At 40.2% G+C, this 20,497-nt stretch overlaps 1 protein-coding gene across 10 annotated transcripts in view; it reads left to right on the forward strand.

The window, feature by feature from the left end:
- LOC126382596 (rho GTPase-activating protein 12-like) overlaps positions 1-20,497 on the forward strand; it is a 62,561-nt gene that overhangs the window by 28,424 nt on the left and 13,640 nt on the right. For 3 of the 10 annotated variants that reach the window (XM_050032544.1, XM_050032545.1, XM_050032548.1), the window contains exons 3-4: positions 17,776-18,045; positions 19,585-19,791. In XM_050032544.1, coding sequence (XP_049888501.1) covers positions 17,776-18,045; positions 19,585-19,791 — 477 coding nt within the window. Of the gene's footprint in view, positions 1-15,591; positions 15,722-17,775; positions 18,046-19,584; positions 19,792-20,497 lie in introns of those variants that run through there. The other 7 variants (XM_050032546.1, XM_050032547.1, XM_050032549.1 and 4 more) reach the window with 3 other exon arrangements.

Raw genomic sequence — 20,497 nt, forward strand, 5'->3', positions numbered from 1 at the left:
TATTTTATAACTCAAAAATTTTATTTTATTGTATTGTATTTTATGTATCTTATGGTTATTATTGTGGTGTACTATTAGGTACCTCATTGTATTTGCTTGTTTATTTCTATTGACCTGTTCAGCACTTTGGTCAACCTTGGTTGTTTTAAATGTGCTTTATAAATAAAGTTTGAGTTGAGTTGAGTTGAGTAGTAGCTCATGTTCAGGTTTTATGTATTTTGCAACATATAGATAATTTAGAGATTACATTGTCAGTAAATTTGAGAGGACTTATGTGTGACTTAGTCATGTTTAGGTTGGATGTCTCCTTTAAATATCACACTCCGACAGTGGAGTTCAACAGCACTTAAACCCTAATCTTTCAGTCTGAAATGTGATTGAACAGATTCTTTGAAGACGGCAGCGTTTTGCTTGTCAGCTTAAGTTTTGCACACAAGTTTCTCTCAACTTTAGCCCATAAAGTCGTTTTAAAAGGAGGAGGCGTGACATGCTACAGGCTGAATGAAGGATCATTCTTAGCCAGGGGGACCTCTCTTCCTGCCTCTGCCTTCCTCATACCTGCCCTTTACACTCCTCCTTCTCCATAACGAGGTGCGCTGTCGAGGCATGCGGCTGTGAGGAAACTGGGACACGTGGCCTCTTCTCTGTAGCTGGAGGAGGTGAAAAGCATTTGAGTACATTTTTTTTCATCTTTCTCTCTCTCTTCGCCACATTCTTCAAGGTGTGCAGAGACAAGTCGATACATGATTCCCCGGTGAACAAAAAGAGCGTGAAATGAGCTGTGAAAGCTTTGAGAAAAGATGAACAGAAAAGAAGAAAGTGACCGATAGAAAGAAAGAAGACATTTTAGAAGAGACAATTAGGGTTCTGCTATTTCAATAGCAGATATTTTGTGCCCATATTCAAAAAAACTGTTTCTGTTGCAAAATGATCTGTGTGTTTAGGTTTCTTCACCAGGAGAAAATACAGTAGCATTGGCCTGTTTTTCTAGACACAGCTCTCTGCAGCGTCCCGTGGTTTAACTGGGATACATTATGATCAATGAGGCACAGCAGGCTAACCTACATGGGCTGAGAAAGATGCAGATTTACTCCACAGGAAAAAAAGTAAAACTAAGGCATGCAGTGAAATAGGAGTTGTCATTATATCTAGCTGTCCTTTGAACACTTAAATCATAGTGAGGGTTATTATGCATCAAGTTATTTTGATGTATCTTTGCACTGATTGACTCTAGCTGTTCATTATTTCCTCATTACTCACGACAATCACTTTGCACTGTTGTTGACCTTGTGAAAAGACTTTAGTGGGAATATTTGGGCACATTGTCAAGCTTAATTACACTCTGAGCTTTTCTAATTGCTGTGTCATTTTGTTGTTGCGTGCTGCTACTCAGCTTCCCTGAATTGCATTCATTGGCTTTCACTTGCTGTACAACAGTGTGTTTAACTGGTGTTGTGGACCTGAAGGCATGTAGTGTCCTCGTGGTGTTTTTTGCCTTTTGGGTTTACTTTTAGATCTGTATTTTTTGAATCAGGGCTTACACTTATTTTCATCACTGATTAAACTGCTGATTATTTTCTGGTCTACAAAATATTAAAGCATAATGAAAAATGCCGATAAATATTTTTCCAGAATGGAATTATACGCTTTCAAATGTCTTTGTTTTGGTATGATCAAACTGTCCACAACCCTAAAATATTTCATTTACTATGACATAAAACAGAAAGAGTAGCACATACAGAAACTAGAACCATTAGCTTTTGGTCATTTTGCTGTAAAACTCATTGATTGATAAAACCAACTAATCATTTTAGCTCTGCTTTTGACTTTTATACCTTGGTCAGAATTCATTTCCCACAAAGTTTACAGATGCTCTTAAGGTCCCATGCAATCATAACGTCACTACTTTCTAAATGTTATGTGTTTCCTGTTAAAACAGGACAGTGAGGGATCAGTGTTAAGTGTAAACTATTGGGATATTAATGTAGTTATAGAGACAAAAGCAGTTTGATTTGATAGCACAGACAGAAACTTGGGAATGTTGATGACCTCATTGTTTGGACTTTTTAGTTGAAGCTACTAGTGCAACATGAGGTCATCGCTGAAGAGTTTTCCAGGAAGTTTGATTGCTCATGTCATGGTATCATACAGTTTTTTAAAGATAAGTCAGGATGAAGTGTAAAACTAGTGACCTTTGTATTTACATTAGGAGGACATGAACATTGATTCAGTGCTGCTTCTTAATGGAATGAAATGCATTGGAAGTACAAGAGATGAGTTGCCGTATCTCATCCCATATCTGTCTGCCTTCTATATAAAGCAGAGTTAGTTTATAATACATTTGGGTCCATCAGTGAGAATATTCTATAGAGATGTCAAGCCAGTAACCCAGTTAATCTAATCAGGCCACGGCACTGACCTCTTAAAAAGAGAGTACAACAGCGTGAGTCCAGACATTTTATACAAAAGTGCAGGGTTGTTTTGAGCTACCAGATTTGGTAATAAACAGCAGCCAAACAAAGATTATTTTATCTACTACTGCAGCTGTTTTGAACCAGTGCTACTGACTGATGCTATTCTATTCAGAAAAGTTGGGTGGCTGTTAAAGTGGTATCATTTGGTGCTGCATTTTGCCAGATACTGTGGTCAGAAGGTAAACAAATACTTGTTTCCAGCCCTGTTTCAGTAGAAATCTGTTTAGTGAAAGCACATTTATGACTCAAACCAAGTTCGGAGGAAGAAGGGAGAAACATTTAACCCAGAATACCATCAGGGTTAGTGCTATTGTAACACAATCCTCCCTCTTAAGTAACATATTCATCTCACTTACAGTAATCCCTTAATGTCTGGGTTCTACTATGATTTGTGCTGTCAGTAAAAAGGCCACTTGTGTCATGTCTCAGGCGTGAGTCACTCTTTTCCAGTGCCCACTCATGTACAAAGTCCACTGTTGCGTCTGTGACATTTAGGCTGGTGTTTCCATTATTTTTACAACCGTATAAAGCTTTTTTCTGATTCTGTTCCATGGTTTCAGGGCTTTGAATATATAACTCTCGTTAATTTCTATTAACATAATAATATCCTCTGCTTGCTCTCTTTTTTTAATGTGTTTTTCATCTTACATCTCTTTAACTTCCTCCCAGCACTTTGAGTCGTCAAATCATTTGTCCCGGCCCTGAAATGTTTGTCAGTTCTACTCTATTATTAGGGAATTTTATTGGCAACATTGAGTCATCATATAGTCTGTAGGCTGTGTTTGATGCACCTATCGTCCCTCAGACCGCCTTTGTAATCAGCCCTGCTGGCATTTGACTTGTCACCCACACGTTTGACCTCACAGCCATTATTAATGCATCGGGGGGGGGGAGAATGTGGCTTTTCATGAAGTGGGAAGAAACTGCTGTGGGCACTATACTAAAGCTGTGATGTTGGGTTGGTGTTTGTGTTTATTGCTGATGGTCTGCGGACCTCCAGGGGTCCTTGATATTGTTCCATGATGTAGTCTTTTGGAGTGTAATGAATAACTGATTTTAAGAGGTCACTTAGAGTTTTGATTGGTTGTTTGTCACTGTTTTGGATGTAGAGTCTCTTCCTATAGATGATTACAACCCATAGTTTGTGTAAATACTGGGGACACTGCTTGTGATATTGACACCTTGTCATGGATGAGGTCCCATTATTATTTGAGAAGAGCCAGGCCCAGAAACAGTGAAACAACATTCAGCATTTCTATAGATGTTTCTCAACTGTGTTTCAGCCGGTGACCTCACTAGTAGCAAACATGTAGCTTTGAATGCATAAAGTCTCCTTAGATAATTACCCCCTTTTATCTTTGTCAGTCACACTGTGTAGAGCTCAGTGCATCATGCTTGTGTTGTGTCCCTGTTTGCTGGGTTAATGGGCATATAGCCTCATTCATGTCCATGAATGGACATGCAGCACATTTGAACTGATGGCCTTAAAGGACCCGTGTCTATGTTTGAAGGAATAATACTCAGTTCTGTTCCTCCCCGCTGGGTTTGGTCTTAACCCATTCAGTGTTGCCCAGCTGGGTCAGGCTGCTCAACAGTGAAGCTGTGTCTGTTGTAATGTGATCCGACAGGATGAGCAGGGAAGAAATCTAATGTCTTCAACTCAGTGCTCAATACAGTGTTAGATGTTTTCTTTAAAGGACTGTATTAAATGATAAAATGACCATGATATGTCATCTGAGATAAAGGAAAACAGCCAGGACGTTCTTCTGTTGCAGAATGTGTTTTTGTGTTGGCCTGTGTGATCCTGCCCAATGCCCATTTCAACACCTAGATTGCCAGATACGAAACAAATTGACATGTAAACGCAGCATGCTGCAGCCATGGAAGCAAGCAAGCAAGCGAACTGGATCAACAGTGATAACGTTAGATTCTATCTGACCTAAGAATCCTTGACATATTTCTAAAATGACCAAAGACCTGGTAAAACATGGGTAAATACCGGAGATGCATGTGGAAGATGAAGACAGCTTAGAGCCCAGAAGGATTTTAAGACAGATGCACAATTATAGAGCTGCACCTGACTCAGAATTATGACAGTCAAATCAGATTTGGCTACTCAGTATGAGTATTTGATTATTCATTTCTTTTTACCATACATAGTTTGGAAGTTTTAGCAGAGTTTAGTGGGACATTCAGGGTGACAGATGTTAACAGCCCTATGAGCTAAACTTAGTCATGGTAATCATTACTTATCATTATTTTTTCAAAAATCTCATTGTGTAAATATTTTGTGAAAGCACCAATTTTCAACCCTACAACATTGTTGCACCCTCAATATCAAGGTCTGTAGTCGATATTGTGATATGTGATAGATATTCTACAGTGGAACAGTTAACTTTATTCATTTATCAAAGATTGATATTGGTATTAAATATAAACAAAATTTCATGAGGCTGCACATTCATGCAGTTTGGTTACAGCTACAAAGCAAAATATAGTTTGCAACCACCAGTGCTTTCTCCATTGGAATCAGGAAGATAGATTTTTTACAAACAGGAAACAGAATAGGCCAAAACAGGAGGTGGACAATGGAAAGAAATCCACATCTGATTCTCAGCTCAGATGACACAAACAGACGCTGCATCCAAAATTGCATACTATGCACTAAATACCCAACATATATAATATTGTTCAACATACTTTTGTATTCATAAACAGTAGTATGTATCTTTTCTGATGTGCTAAGCTGTAATTATCCCACCACTTCCTGAAAGCATCCTTGCCGTTTGGAGATGCATATCCATGGTAACCTGTGCCAAACTTAACTCCACCAGCATCTGCATGCATGATGAACCTCTGGAGTTTTTGGTTTTCAACACATCTGTTCATCATAATGTGTGACATTATGTTACAGACACCTTTGTTGCCAGATAATAATTAAATAAGCTACATGCTAACATTAACTTGATACATTTCACCGAAAATAGTATGCAATTTATATACTATTGGCTTCATACTAAAAAAACTCACATAGTAGCATACTAAATAGCATGTTAGTATGGAATTTTCAGATGTAGCCCGACACTGCAGACCACCCAACAGCAGTCCAGAACACAACAAGCCAAAATCTAAGCACCAAAGTCAAGCACAATAAACACTGAATTCATTGTGGCAACACTGATTCTGATTACATCTATACATTTGCATATTAACACATGCTCCCAACAGGGTGCTGGACACAAAACGGATACAAAAATGTCTCTCGAAGATTTAACGTTAGACTTCCAGTCAGATGAGAGCGACTATGAGGCTGGGAAGAACTTCAGTGACAGCGAAAATGATGACGACAAGCTTGTCCACCTGCACAACAGTCTAAAGTCCTTTGAACACATCTACTACAACAATGCAATGATGGACATGCAGATAGGAGAGCTAAGGATTTAGCCATCAAGCCCAATTCAAATCTCCAAGTTAGTGGAAGCAAGCGTCTTAAAACTTTTTTCCAGCAGTACAAGGAGGATGAAGCTCGGCCAAGCTTTGACTCTGACAACGAAGATTCAGGGTTAAGTTTGATCTTTGAATACATATGGATCTACCTGAGCAGTATTCTGAATTTTGTTCAGCTGCATGAAGAAGTTGTCAGCACATCTTCCTCCAGTTCGTCTGAGGACTCAGGTGATGCAGACAGAGAGATGTCGAATACAGGCGATACAAACTATTTACAGGACAGAGTTACAGAGGGCCAGCTGTGACTCTGTAAAAAACCTAATAAACAACCGCATTGTTAGTCAAGGATTTCACATTTCTAACATCCAATGCTGTTGTACACTTGTTTCAGAAGTGCTACAGTGGTTTCTTTCTCGGAATCCTTCGCCTATCTATCCATCTGAATAAAACCCTGCAGTGCTGCATTGATGCAGGTTTAGCTTAACTCATCAGAGTAGTTTAAAAGATGTTAGAATCAAAAATGTATTTGAGTGTAATCAAAATCAATAGTATGTTTAAAATAGAAATCTTTCTAGCCACAGCTAAATATTTAACTGCAGTTACTTTGTTGAGATATACAGTGTACTGAATGGAGCTGAAAAAAAATCGCGTTGTGAGTAGACTCCAGGCTGTGTGTTCCCACTTGTGTTCTCTAATGTGCTGCTGAATTGGAAATGAACTGCATGTGCCCTGTCTGCCACAGAGGGATTACAACACACAGACACATACGCAGCCATCTGTCTTACCACTATCAAATCAAATCAGAGGTCTGGTTTGTCAAATTAGGCAGACAAAGGTTAAACGGCATCTGACAGTAAGTTAAATGCCTTTGTCACTCGCTTCAGATGTGTAGCTGAGGTCAGACTGTGCTATGAGAGACCGACCTCTTCACTTGAGAGGTCAGGCAGTGGTTATACTGGTGCAGCACGGTGATGCACAGTGTTCCAGTACAGAGTAAAAGGCTGAGGGAAAAGAGTGGACAGGTGCACCAGGCTGCAGGTGTTCTCTTTTCACTCTCTCTTCTGCACTGTAACCGACATCTTCCCATTTTATATTTAGTGGGAAACATTAGGCATGCTGTATGGGCTGTTGTGTTGACATCCGCTGCTGCGGACAGTGAGGAGTAAATATTGTTGTGGTTGTAAAGTCTCTCACCCCTTTCTGCTCGCTTTGTCTGTGACATTTTCTTACTCGTCATTTTGCCCATGAAAATATATCCTGACAGGAATACATTCAAAAGTTAGAAAAGATGCATGTTTTCAAAAGCAGGCCAATACTTGCAGAGGGATGGTATGCCATTACTGAAAGTTATATATAAATCACCACACAGTCCCTGTTGAGCAACTTTTTTTAGTGCTTTGTATCTACTCATATTCTCTCATAACAGGCTGTATATGTCAGTGACCCTTGAGCAGCTCAACTAAAGAGATATTTTTGTAGAGGTAATACATTTTTCTTCCCTACCCCCCCCCCCCCCCCTTTTACCCATACTTGCTTCTTATTGCACCAATAAATAATTTGTCAGAACCGGACATGAATGTCAGTTTTTGCCCTGCTTACATAGTTACTGCTGTTTTGGTTTTCTAGGTCATCTTGCTGGCTCAAACTCACTGAAGAGCAGCTGTACATTAGTGGGGTTTGTGACCAGAATGTCAGTGGTTCAAATCCCCAGACCGGCTGGGATAAATCTGGTCGGAAAGTAAATGAAAACTGCATTAAACAAAGAGCTGTACTAATGAAGTTTCTCAGCAGCAAACGGTAGAAAACAGTCCTTCTTTTATGCCTGAGAGTGTGTAACTTCATGAATATGAAACAGGGCACTGCTGAAGAAGAATTTGTGTAACTTCCCAAGTTAAATAAACACAGTTTGAATAAAGACACACATTAAATTGGGTCTTTCTGCCCAGGACTTTCATAAAGTTCTGAATTTAATACCTGTGGTGTGGCACAGGATAAACAGATTCAGATAACCGGTGCACAGGTCTCCAGGAGGAGGCTGAGACTGAGCCTGGCATTAACCGAGGAGCAGGAGTTCCTATCTTCCTCCTCCTCCTCCTCAGCTCTGTTGGTTCAACAGAGCCGGATTGAGATAACAGGCGTCAGGATGTAAACCTCTGTCAGTGGTGATTTAGATACTGTCTGAAAGGCTGTTGTGATGTGGTCGGCCATTTAATTCCAAGAGATACAGCCAAATCGGCAGCAGATAGGCTAATCCCTGCTGAGTTTGAGGCTTTTCTTTTGTGAAAGTGAGAAAGTTATCTTTCTAATTTGGATTATTCTGTTGTTGAAACTTGTACTGAAGGATTTCAGTCTTCTGTTTTTGGCTTTTGAAAACTTATTCTTCTTTTAGCCAGTGACAAAATGACACTTTAAGGATGCATTTTCTACCTAGCAGAGTAGAGTCAAATGCTACACACAGCATCTTTCCAAGTCACCTAACATTGCATCATTTGTTCTGAGCAGTGACCTCACCTGTCCCCCTGCTACCCTCTTACATAATCACCTACATACACACACACACACACACACACACAGGCATATATATTTTTATACATATATACACGCCAGCTGTCCTTAGTGGATCCTTCCAAACTCCAGCCAACCACCACGCTAGTTGAATTAACGTCATTAGCCGGGACCAGTCAGGTAGATGGAATTAGAGGATTAATCATTTGGTGGAAGCTGTCAGCTGCCTCGCTGCTCTGCGTTCCCTCGAGCTGGTTCTACTGTGCGGCCTCAAAAAGCAACGTCACTACAGCACTGATCATATGTGTAAAGCTGAGTCAACTCTGAGAATGTTACACAGCCATTTTTAGACTATTAAGAAAGTCTTTATCACTATGGGAAAAGTGTTAAGCCTAGTGAGGGGAAGTATGTCTCTGAGCAACACTGAGCTCCTTCCCACTCACTTGTTTTAAATCTCTATGGTTAAAAATGTCAGTAAGGTGTCTGAAAACCAAGAGTCTTTCTGTAAAATTAGATTCTTTGCACAAAAAGAGTGACTATGGCTTTAGGCATCATGCCCCGGCCTGCAGGGAACACCCCTCTTCCCCCTGTGGAGAAGACAGCAGCAACCAGAAAGCTGCTTTTCAAGACAGACATATGGTCATACACTTTACAGAAGAGAAAAACACATGCTAACATCTGGAAGAGTTAATTTCCTCCTCCATTTGGGCAGTGCCAACTCTAATCACTTTTCACTCTCTGTGTCACGCATTCCAGTCCAGTGTGTAAAGTCCTCACAGAGAATCATACGCTGGAGAAGATGTGACGTACTGCTTTGAAATCAAGGAGGTGAACAGGAAATTCTAATTTTGTACCACATGGTTTTTGGTTTATTACTAAGAGGAATCAGACCAACTTTTCCCCTGCCTGAGTAAATTCAGCCCTGAGTTGAACCTGGCTCAGCTCCTGCCACAGTATAATGTAACACCATCTGGCCAACGCCCGTAGATTTACAGTACTTTGTTACCTTAAAGCCACATTTTTACTGTCTACCTTCCCATCGCAGTGAAAGATAAAATAATTGAAACTTCCAGTTGAATCCTCCCTCATAATATTTCATAAACCTTCAAACTATTGGGTTTATTTTTCTTCCTGGATTGTACTCCATTGTCTCAGAGTCTGATACAGCATGCCTCCCTCCACATGGCATTGCTTTGTGTTTTTAACCCAAGGCTGTTTTCAGTCTGAACACCCTCTAAAACACATGGAGCTCCATCATGGGTCACTGTTGTAACAGTGGATTTATGAAGTAACGTGGGCCGGTCAGTTAATGTGCTTATATCTTCAACAAGCTTCTGCTTAGAGAGCAGCTGTTTAAACTACTTAATGTTATTTTTTTCTCATGTATGTTATTTCTAATCAGATCAAGCTGCGTCACAAGGTGCTATAAATGCTCGACGATAAATCTCAATGAAACATAACCAAATGAACATCGTTGAGCAACTTCTCTGCGTTCCTCCCTGCATCCCTCCCTTCGTTGCTTTCTCTCCCCCTCCTGCTGTGTCTTACATTTGACCTATTTGCAGCTCGTGTAGAGACACGAGTAGATCAGAGATAGATTCAGAACAAGACCAGGATTCCTCTGTGGACCTACTTCTCTGACAGACTTCAGTGATGTTACACTCAGGGAAGATTATGTAAAAGAGGGCACCGTACATCACTTCTCTCTGATCTGTTACTGTGTAGATCCTTAAAGAACAAAGAAACTGTTTTCTTTTGTTCCTTTTCACTCCAAACAGATTTTATGCACATGTCACAAAATATCACAAAGGAGGCAAAACTGTACCAGACAACCTGTCGGCCTATAACGTTAAATTACCTGAATGCATCTGGTGTCAATCACAGGCAAGTTGGTGCATCTGATAATATGGACTCTGGCCAATTTTAGACACCAATCAACTTAGAACCGAAACAGTGAGATGATAATTGATACCCTGGAAGGACAGAAAATAAACTGACAGTAGTTTTGATAATGGAATATATTGTTAGTAGTCTATTAAGCACAAAAGGACAGCTTCTCAAATGTGAAGACTTGTTGCTTTTTTGTGCTTATATTATCGTTAATCAACTATTTGGGGAGTTTTAACTGTTGTTTGTGTCAGAGCTTATGAGCATTTTAAAAAAAAAAGTTAGAAACCTTTTTACTGAAGACTAAATGATGATTAACTAATATGTTAATTGATCATAAATATGGTTAGTTGCAGCTATAGCTGGATTTTTGTGTAATTAATTGTCATTTAATTTTCAGTGTAATGATCCAGTATTCATTCAACTATAGTTTATATGTTGTAAATATTACAGCTAGGTTGTGTAACATTTGTTTTGTTGAAACTGAATTATTATAACCTGCACAAAACAGTTATTAGTCACAATCTGATGTTAATGATAGCTGCTTCTTTGTCAAATAAAAAGATTAACCGGTATCAGGATCCAGGACAAATCGAAAAGGCTTTTTCTTATCTATGCAATATTGGTAGCCTATATATCTAATGTAAGTCCTTTTTTTTTTCAAATTGAAATGTATTCAGTTGAGACTTCTCTGAATCACAATTTGATCGAAAATCAGTGCCAGTATCCAGCCTATCCAGCCCTAGTTGTAGCCCGAAATCAGTTGTTGTTTTTATTTTCTTTGTGATATTTCATACACCAATTTATTCCTTTCTTACAATATTCAAAAGCACTCTCTCAGTTCCGTATATGAAGACGTGTGAATGAATGAAAATTGTTCCAAAACCACATGGGTTAGTTTCCGTATTTAAATATGGATGTATCTGCCTGTGAAGTGTCCTGTGGTCACCGCTTCCTGTCTGAGATTCATGAGGTCACTCGGGGCTCAAACTCACCTCAGGCTATTCACTGTGTTTTGCCTGCATTGCATTGTCTCCTCTTTTCTCCTGTTGAATGTAATTGCTTTGGAGTTGCATAATTGCCTTGGGTGGTGCCAGTGTTTCAAAGCCTTTTTGTGTTGACTTGCAGTGTGTTTGTCCACTGTTTCTTCCCTATTATTCGTTTCAGTCAGATTTCGTGAGATTACCTCAGACCAGACTGAATGAGACACCAGGCCGTAATGGACATAGATTTTTCTAAGTCTGAGGTTCATAAGGGTCTCTAAGGGATATCCTTTTAGCTTAAGCCACTCAGTCACGTGAATGTTTTATCTTTTTGTGCTCCTGGATGATTATTCGTATACTGGACGCTTATTATCATCTGTAACTTTTTCTCTTTCTTTTATGTTCTCAGTGCTCCCCCCTACAACATAGATATGTGTCGGAGAAATGAAGACAGATTTAGAAATAAAGATACAGGCCTGGAAACTTGACATATCAAAATAGCAATCGAACAGCTAATAAATTCGAAAACCTTAGAGGCTTTTTGAGTGTGATAGCATCTGTGCTGTAATCTCACCCGGAAAGAAAGCTTGGCCATTTTCCATGTACACAACTCCACTTTGATAAAACCTCTTTTCTTCCGGTTTCGATCAGGCTCCGTCATGCTCTCCTGACTGGTTTCACTGGTCATTTGTCCCACATCAGGCAATTAATGCAGCACCTAGTGCTATTATATTAGTAACTGCTTCCATTGCAAACTGGTATGTGATGTGGGAATGAGGTGGCATTTAACAGAACCATCTGCACAGTCACATTTTTTTTCAGCTCAGAAAGAAGGACGTGTAATTCATTCAAAATTATTTTTAATAGATATTTGTTACAGTATGAGTCAAAAGGTTGGACTAAATTAAAGTTAGCTATTTGGCTTTCTTAGTGGGGTGTCTGTGTTTCTGGTTGTCCACTATGCTTAGAGTAACTTTGCAAAGTTGCCAAAATTATGAGAACTGTCCTCAGCAGACAAACTGGGATGTATAAGGTGTATGTACAGTAGACTACCTGCCTCAGGAGCACATTTTGTACCTTCTGGGAATTCTGTCCAGATCCTAATCAAAAAGTGACCGACTTTAAGATGAAACCTGTGTCCCACGTGCGAAGGAAAAAGTGTTGCCAGAGAAGGAAATGTTAAGAAACATTTCCTACTCACGTTATGCAATGTATGTCATTTGGTGGCCTCTCATCAAAGAACTGCTGTGCCACTTTGCCCCAGTGAAACTAAACACTGAATGGACGAGGAAGTAGAAAAGAGGTAGGCGTTCTCTCTTTTGCAGGCACGTTTGTACATGTGCTAACTTGCACAAGATTGTGTATAAGTCAAACTCACGCGCGTGCATGTTGGCAGCAAGTGTGTGTTTGTTTACTAGTGTGTATGTTTTCTGGCCCAGCTCCCTGCAGGTATGCGGCAGAGCAGGTTCATCAGTGTCTAACAGGAAAAGGGGAGGAGGGAGGAGGTGAACATGTGGTGCCCAACCTCCAACTCCTCTGTCACTAGCCAACCCTTTTTCAGACTTCACAAGTTTGTTGTCAGGCTGCCACCTAAAGGACATTGGTACCTGCACCTCTGCACAACTGTGACTTTCTCTTTGGTGTTTGAAGTGGCCAGAAAAGAGAAGAGTTTGTGTTTTTTTTAGTAGTTTGGAATCAGCTGAAGAGTTTTAACATGTTGTCTGTGGAATATATACACAATTTAAGTTTTTTAGAATGCATATTGGTTGTCATATACTGTAGTTGTTATTGAGATGATTAGCCGATAAATCAATTGGTTCATCAGCTGACCCATTTAAGTCGTTTTTTCCACAGCAAAACTACAAAGTATTTGCTGCTCCTAAGTAAAGATATTTGATGCTTTTCTCTGTGTCACATTGTACTTTGGATATCTTTTTGTGTTTGAACCACTGCTCAGACAGAGGAAGTGATCAGAAGTTAAACCAAAAGACCCAACACCACCGACGCGTCCACTGAAACCACAACCGAAACAAACAGTGAAAGGACCCAGCTTTGCTCTGCTTTTAGTAAAGCAAGCCAGCAGTTTTACTCTTGAACTTCATGTGAATCGGGACAGCAGCTTTGCATAAAATGAACACGGCGTTCTGAATCTCACACCAGACTGGTCCAAATATAAACTCTGTGATGCTAAAGCATCTGCAGTCATTTCTGTCTAATATTAGCTGCGATGCATTCAGTGCCTGAAGCCTTAGTTTTCTCCCATTTCTCTCTCTCCGTCTCTTCTTCTTCTTCTTCTCTCTGGCTGTGATGTGGTTTATCTCCAGCTGAAGAACACTGGACCAGTTGATTATTATTCCACTGCAGAGCTGCAGGCATCACCGATAAGACTATGCAGGTCTCCTATCTGGAACTGGTAGCGTCACTCTCCATTCCCTCCTATTCTCCACCCATTAACTCCTGCTCTAGCCTGAAATAGGAAATTAGGAGTGAGTGCTGAGCTGCAATCAGAACTGTTATTTGGCTGCTGCAGTGTCGTGTGCTCTCAGTGCTTCTTACTGCAGACTCTACAGTAGGTGTGTGGTTGCAGATGACTTCTGGCGATTGAGGCTTTCTGGTCAGTATTGTAATTAGTCAAATCAACCCAGTTTGAGATCCTCAACAAATGACTACTTGAATCACTCTTTTCTCCACACAATCAGATTCTGTGATCATTCTAATTTATAAAATGACAGAAAATGGAAAGAAACGTGTCTTACAACTCCCCAAAGCCCAAAGTGCTGTCTTGGAATAGCTTGTATTGTTCGACCAACGGTCCCAAACCCAAAATACGTCATTTGTAATGATATAACAAAGAGAAAAAAACGCAAATCCTCACATTTGAGAAGTTAAAACCAGACAATGTTTAACCTTTTTGTTTGATAAATGACTTTAACAGTTCATCCATTTTCAAAAGAGTTTGTCACGTCAGGGATTTATGAAGCTGGATCTTCAGTTTTCAGTCAATATTAGCATTAGCATGCAGCTACAGCATCATTTTAAGATCATTGATTGGATTTTATTTTTACTGAGATACACCTTGGAAGTTGTATTCTCCTTGTCTCTTTATACTTTAACATTTATACTTGGGCTTGTACCTCAGACTTTTTATCAAAGCACTCTGTATTTTTTAAAATTCAAGATTAAATCAGGAGAGTTTTATGTCTCTCCAACTGCCCACCACCTCTCATAACCTAAGCAGAAAAAGATCAAGGCTTTTAATTTCGTATCCCTGCTGGACGCCCACAGTAACTCCTGCCACTTCTCGACTCTGAAGTACATGATAACACTTGTACGCCTGGCAACCTCGACTAAAGCGCGGTGTACTTTCAAAGAGAGCAGCTCCCTCAATGTTAGAGGTCAACCTCTTAATGTCCCACTGTGGTTCAGTGGTTTTAGAGCTCAGTATTGATTAGGTGGTCAGTCTGTTCACAGCAGATGTCCAGCACCAGCTGCGCAGGAATATACCACTGCTGTAATTGAGTCAAGAAGACACCCTGTGCATTTTTAATGAGCCAACCTGGCAGTGCAGCCTTTGGTTACATAATGAGTGCTGTTATTTGACATAGCCTGCATTGCTGCTGTCATTGGAGGACATAAGTGCAGTTTTAGTGGTTGCTATGGTCAGGCTTAACATGAACGGAGGTGGTTTCGCAACGTTGTGGCTTATAAATCCATTTCTAAACGTTTCCTCAGTCTGACAATGAGGCTACTTCTTGAAATTGCTGTTAAGGTGCCATTTGAGGACATGAGACATTTATTTTCCCGCGAAAAACACAATATTCTCCTTGTAGTCTGCTGTATCTAAACCCTTAAACCTTTTTTCTGTGTCATCTTCAACTTTTTCTCCCTTGAATAAAAGCGTGAAAGGGAGCAGATTGTCTAATATTACCGTACATCTGAGCAGCCAAGACTAACTGATCTTCTTGAGTCCTCCGGTGCTTAACACCCCACAAATCCACTCGATGCTGTTGCAGGTAAATTGGTAAAAATGTATTCTGTGTAGCTCTGCTGGGGAAACACCTTTAAACATTTTTATGGAAAGTTTATTGAGTTTCTTACCACTTAAGTGAAGTTTAATTTCAGAACAGCCTTTGGAGGAAAATGTGGTTTTGTGGCCACCACTGAAGTAGGATACTACCTGACAGGCTTTTTATAACGGTCTATTGACTACCGGACTTCCCCTTTGACAGGTCCATGCACTAAATCACATGTTCACTCAGCGTTATAGAGGAAGACCTCAGAGCAGTGTCACCAGTGAGCAGTGCATGCAAGGCAAAATATTAAGCACAGACGATGGCAATTATCCGATTGAGGAGAAGCTTTTTACGAGCTATCTCAATACATGAAGAAGATGATGATGTGTTTACAAGTTGCTCGCCACCAGAGGTAATACTTTATATCTTTTAATTTGAGCATAACTTAATTTTTAAGCTGCACCTTGCTTCACAGTCTACCGTTTTTGCACAACAGCGTTACAGAGCTTTTCTGGTAAAAGAAGGCTTTTTTTTTTTAGGAAGTCTAGTGCTTTGCTTAATGGTTCAATGGTAGAACTTATAAAAAGAGCTTCCCCGTTTTGCCTCTGACTTTTTGTTAAAATTCTTGCTTCTCAGGTCTTCTCAGGTGCAGGGAAACTTTGGTAAATTATGTAATATAGGCTATATATTATACATAATATATCCCTCCTCCACCTTTATTTTGCTGTGCTGTGATACTGTATCGAACAGCACACTTCTCAGTCTTCATTTAGTCCACTGAATATTCGATTCTTCTGGGTACCTCCAGCTGTTTGCTCAGCTCCTGCATATTTCATCCCTATTGATCCCCGTGCAATAAAAACATCACAGAGCCGGTGTTAGGAGGCCTCGGGGCCCCGGCATTATTTATGGCTCTCTCCATGCCCTGTCGCTCTGAAGCCAGGCAGCGTCTCTGTAATGCCAGCATGAAATAATCATGACAAGCAGCCCATTGACTGGATCAGTCGCGCGTCAGGGTTTTTGAAGAAGGATGCTCTGTCATTAGAGGCAGCATGCTGGCTGCACTACAACTGTGGAAATGTTGTACTTCGACTGGATACAGGCTGTAACTTTTCAATCAGTAGAGCTGTAATTCATACCCACATTCAGCACCTTAACTAACTCTTTGTCAGCCCACGATATTGTCGATGATTTGGTCATCTGACAAAGTGATAGTTACAGTGCGCTCTTCCATCTTAGTAGTAATATCATGATAATTATTTAGTGTGTGGTTGGTCAGGTTTCCAATCCTGATCAACAGGAAAATGTTTGCAGTCTGTAGAGACTTCTTCTGATTAAAATTTAATTCTAAAAAGAGCAATCGAACGTAGCAATCAATTGACAGAAAGTAAATTTGCAACTATTTTGATAATCAGTTAGTTGTTTGATCCTTTTTTTAAGCGAAAATGCAGAAACATTTGATGGTTCCAGCTTCTCAAATATGATGATGTATTGATTATTCTTATCTTACATTATAATGAACTGAATTTGTTTTATTTTCTTGACTGTTAATCAGACAAATTAAGGACCTTGGGCTTCAGAATGTTGTGATTGGGTCTCGAAAAACAATTAGTAACTTAAATATCAAATCATTCGGCAGATAAATTGGTAATAAAATGAACCATTACTTGCAGAATCAAGAGAACTGTGGTGATTATTTTCTTATTCTGTATGTGAATTTTGTCCCTTATGTATGAATTCTGTTTTTGGGTAAATCAGTTTTATGCAAAGTAAATGTTCATGTTATAATGTTCATACATAGCTATCACTTAAGTCTCCATAAGAAGTTGAAAAAGTAGTAATTGTGCAATTTTTCTGTACAATTTAGTGGATCTGTATTTAATTGAATACTTGTATATCTTTTTTATCCTAAGAATTCCACATTTGGCTTTGTCTGCAGATGAACCTGGGCAAACAGTCTTACCAGTGCGTGTTGATAGTCAGTTTTACTTCCTTATTTCTACCTGACAGTGGTCACTGCCACTCTCGGTTATATAACAACAGCATTTCCTTCCCCTCTTGTCCTCCCGGTCATTCAATGTTCTGTTTCGCTGTGGTCAACAACATCCATGTCAGCTTTAACTACAGAGAGATATTTCACGTTTCAGTCATTTCCTATATTCTCCAATGCCACACAGTGTTCAGCACCAACACTGCAAAGATGAAGTGACTGACTCCATGTGGAGCTCAGTAGGAACATGGCATTAACAGTGTGGAGGTGAAGTGTTTGACGTGCGCTTAGGGGGTGTTTTTAGATAACATTCTCTGCCAGCTTGCATGGGCAGCTGTTGATTTACACTGAAAGCTGTGAATTTCTGACAGCACGCTCTGTTGAGGAACTTTTCCCTGATTATATAACAGACTTAAATGCACTCACAGATGACTCACATTTCCACACTCTCACACTCTTTCTTTTCTCCCCATCAGACGGTATCTTCGTCAGGCCACGGCCGCTCCGAGTCACCTGTCTACACCAACCTCCAGGAACTGAAGATCACCCAGACCAACCTGCCCCCTTTCCCCTCCGGGTCCCCGCTCCATGTGCTGGGCGACTGGGAGACCTACAAGGACCAGAATGGCAGGCACTTCTATTACAACCGTTCCACCCAGGAGAGGACCTGGAAGCCGCCCCGAGCCAGGGACACCAGCACTGGGAGCTCCAGAGGAGAGAGCCACAGCACAGGAGAGAGCTCCGAGGTACAGATCATGTGCTGTACAGATGGACGAAAACACCCATTTACACAGATTATTTTTATTCATCTTAATGAAGAACTTCCAGTTAGTGCACTTATTGTCCTAAACACTTTTTAAAAGCAGATACCCTCAAAGGAGGGGCGAGAAGCTGTCATCAAAGTGAGAGGGCGAGGGGGGATTATAATGCTACAGGTAGTTGTTGGTATAAGGCATAAAAAATAAAGCTACAGAAATGAAAACATTGCTTTTACAGGTGACACACAGATGGCCACGTTTCACACCTTTTCTCCATGACAGCAAACACAGATGCAGTCAGTGCAGCTCAGGTGTAAACACTAACAGGGGAGGAAGGAGGAATTTGAGAAATGTGGAGTTGAGAGTTTGTGAAACGCTCGGTCCCCTGTCATTTCACACATGTAAACACCTGGTGAATCACTACAGAAAGCAGGTGTGACTGGGATAAGATTTATAACAAACACTGCTTTATGAACACCTTTCCTGATAGAGTGTAAATTGGCTTTTAACCTCTATGGTGATGTCAGACGTAATTCTTTGATTCAATTCATTCAGAATCTTTATTTTATTGAAATCAATTGAAAGTATTTGCCCTAGCCAAAGAAAATATGACATCAGTGACCGTGTTTGAGTAGATAAAAACATCAGTAAGCATCACATAATGCATGTTTTTTAATCTGGTTCATGACTGTTCCTTCTTTTATATTTTCCTTGCCCAAAACTAACTGAAAATTTGCAATGGTGTCACTCTGAACCCAAAGTGGTTCGCACAAGCATAGAAAACAAGAACTCACTCACACACTTGCGTACACATACTCAGTCCAATCATCATCAGTCAAAGACAAATAATAAATAGATTACAAACACAGCAAGCCAGTGCCTCATCACATATTGTGAGTGGCTTGTGTTTAACAATGCAGTACATGCAGAGACAGCGAGGCATCTGCAGAGTTGTTCTTCCAGCACTGACAGGTTGTTAGTAAAGACAAAAAACATCCTAGAGAGAACATTTTTTAGTTCTTTCATACAGGAAGCTTGATTAAACATTGTTTCACTAGAATAATTGAAAAACTATGATTAAAAAAAACACATGCAGTCTTTTGCGTAGCTGAAATGATTACAGTTGTGATTGATTTGATGAACAAAGAATATGTGTTTTTCATGAGAAACACTCCCACAAACAGGCACACTCATGTCATAGCAGATTAGTCTGAATCATTAGGGAGTCGCCTCTGATTTCGAGTCGTCCTCTGTTTCATTAAATATCTGTACCACACTGCCACCTACAGGCACAAAGCAATCACTGTCACTTTAATTACTCTGTCACACTGCAGCATTTACCTTCAGATTTACTCTATACTCTCCAAAATCAAGCATGGACATGGGTCTTCTGCTCCTCTGTACTGTATTTAAGTGGTGTTGGGTAGTTCCTGATGATTTACTGGTTCTGGGTGCATGACTGTCTTTTCTCCCCCTGTGACTCCATGGTGAAAGATGCCCTCTGTTCTCTCTTTGCACTGATGGTAGACCACCCCTCTCTCGCTCTCGCCGTCTTTCCTTCCCTTCCTCTCGCTCTCCATCGGGCGACTCCAGCCTCTGTCGTCGGAGGACACCTGCTTCAGTACCTACTCTAGCCAGTCAGACAGTCAGTATGGCTCGCCGCCACGTGGCTGGTCGGAGGAGATGGACGAGCACGGTCACACGCTGTACGTCAGCGACTATACTAATGAGAAGGTACAGGCTGCACGGGGCTGATCTGCTGTCTTTTTATTATGGTGATTTCTGGGGATGCATGTGGGAGCTTGTTTTGGGTTGATTTATGGTATATGTCCGCCTACAGCACACAACTCAAATGTTTCCTCCACAACCATGCAGCATGAAAATGATGATTACTACTAGGGAAAGGATGGAAATATCAAGCTGTTTTCTACAGTTTCCCTCATAAGACACTGACGGCCCTTTTCTCTTTATCGAGAAATAGTTGAAATCACACCTGCACATCCAAACAATTGATTTATTGTGTAGATTTAAAGAAAAGTGAAGACTTACAGTCCAGGACTTTCCACAACATTATAGTCTATTTTATGAACAACACTATAATTTAAAGGGACAGTTCACTCCAAATCAAAAACACATATTTTTCCTCTTAGCTGTAGTGCTGTTTATCTATGTAGATCGTTTGATGTGAGTAGCTGAATGTTGGATATAATCAGCTGTAGAGATGTCTGCCTTCTCTCACATATAATGGAACTAGATGGCACTCGGCTTGTGATGCTCAAAAAAATACATTTGAAAACTCAACAGCAATGTCTTTTTCCAGAAATCATCACTCAAGATAATCCACAGACCTTGTTGTGAGCAGTTTCATGTAGGAACTATTTTCTTTTCATCACACTACACCCGCCAACCGTATCATGCATGCATCTACTGCTGGACTAAA

The sequence above is a fragment of the Epinephelus moara genome, chromosome 21 (assembly GCF_006386435.1).
Source record: "Epinephelus moara isolate mb chromosome 21, YSFRI_EMoa_1.0, whole genome shotgun sequence".
NCBI classification, from domain to species: domain Eukaryota; kingdom Metazoa; phylum Chordata; class Actinopteri; order Perciformes; family Serranidae; genus Epinephelus; species Epinephelus moara.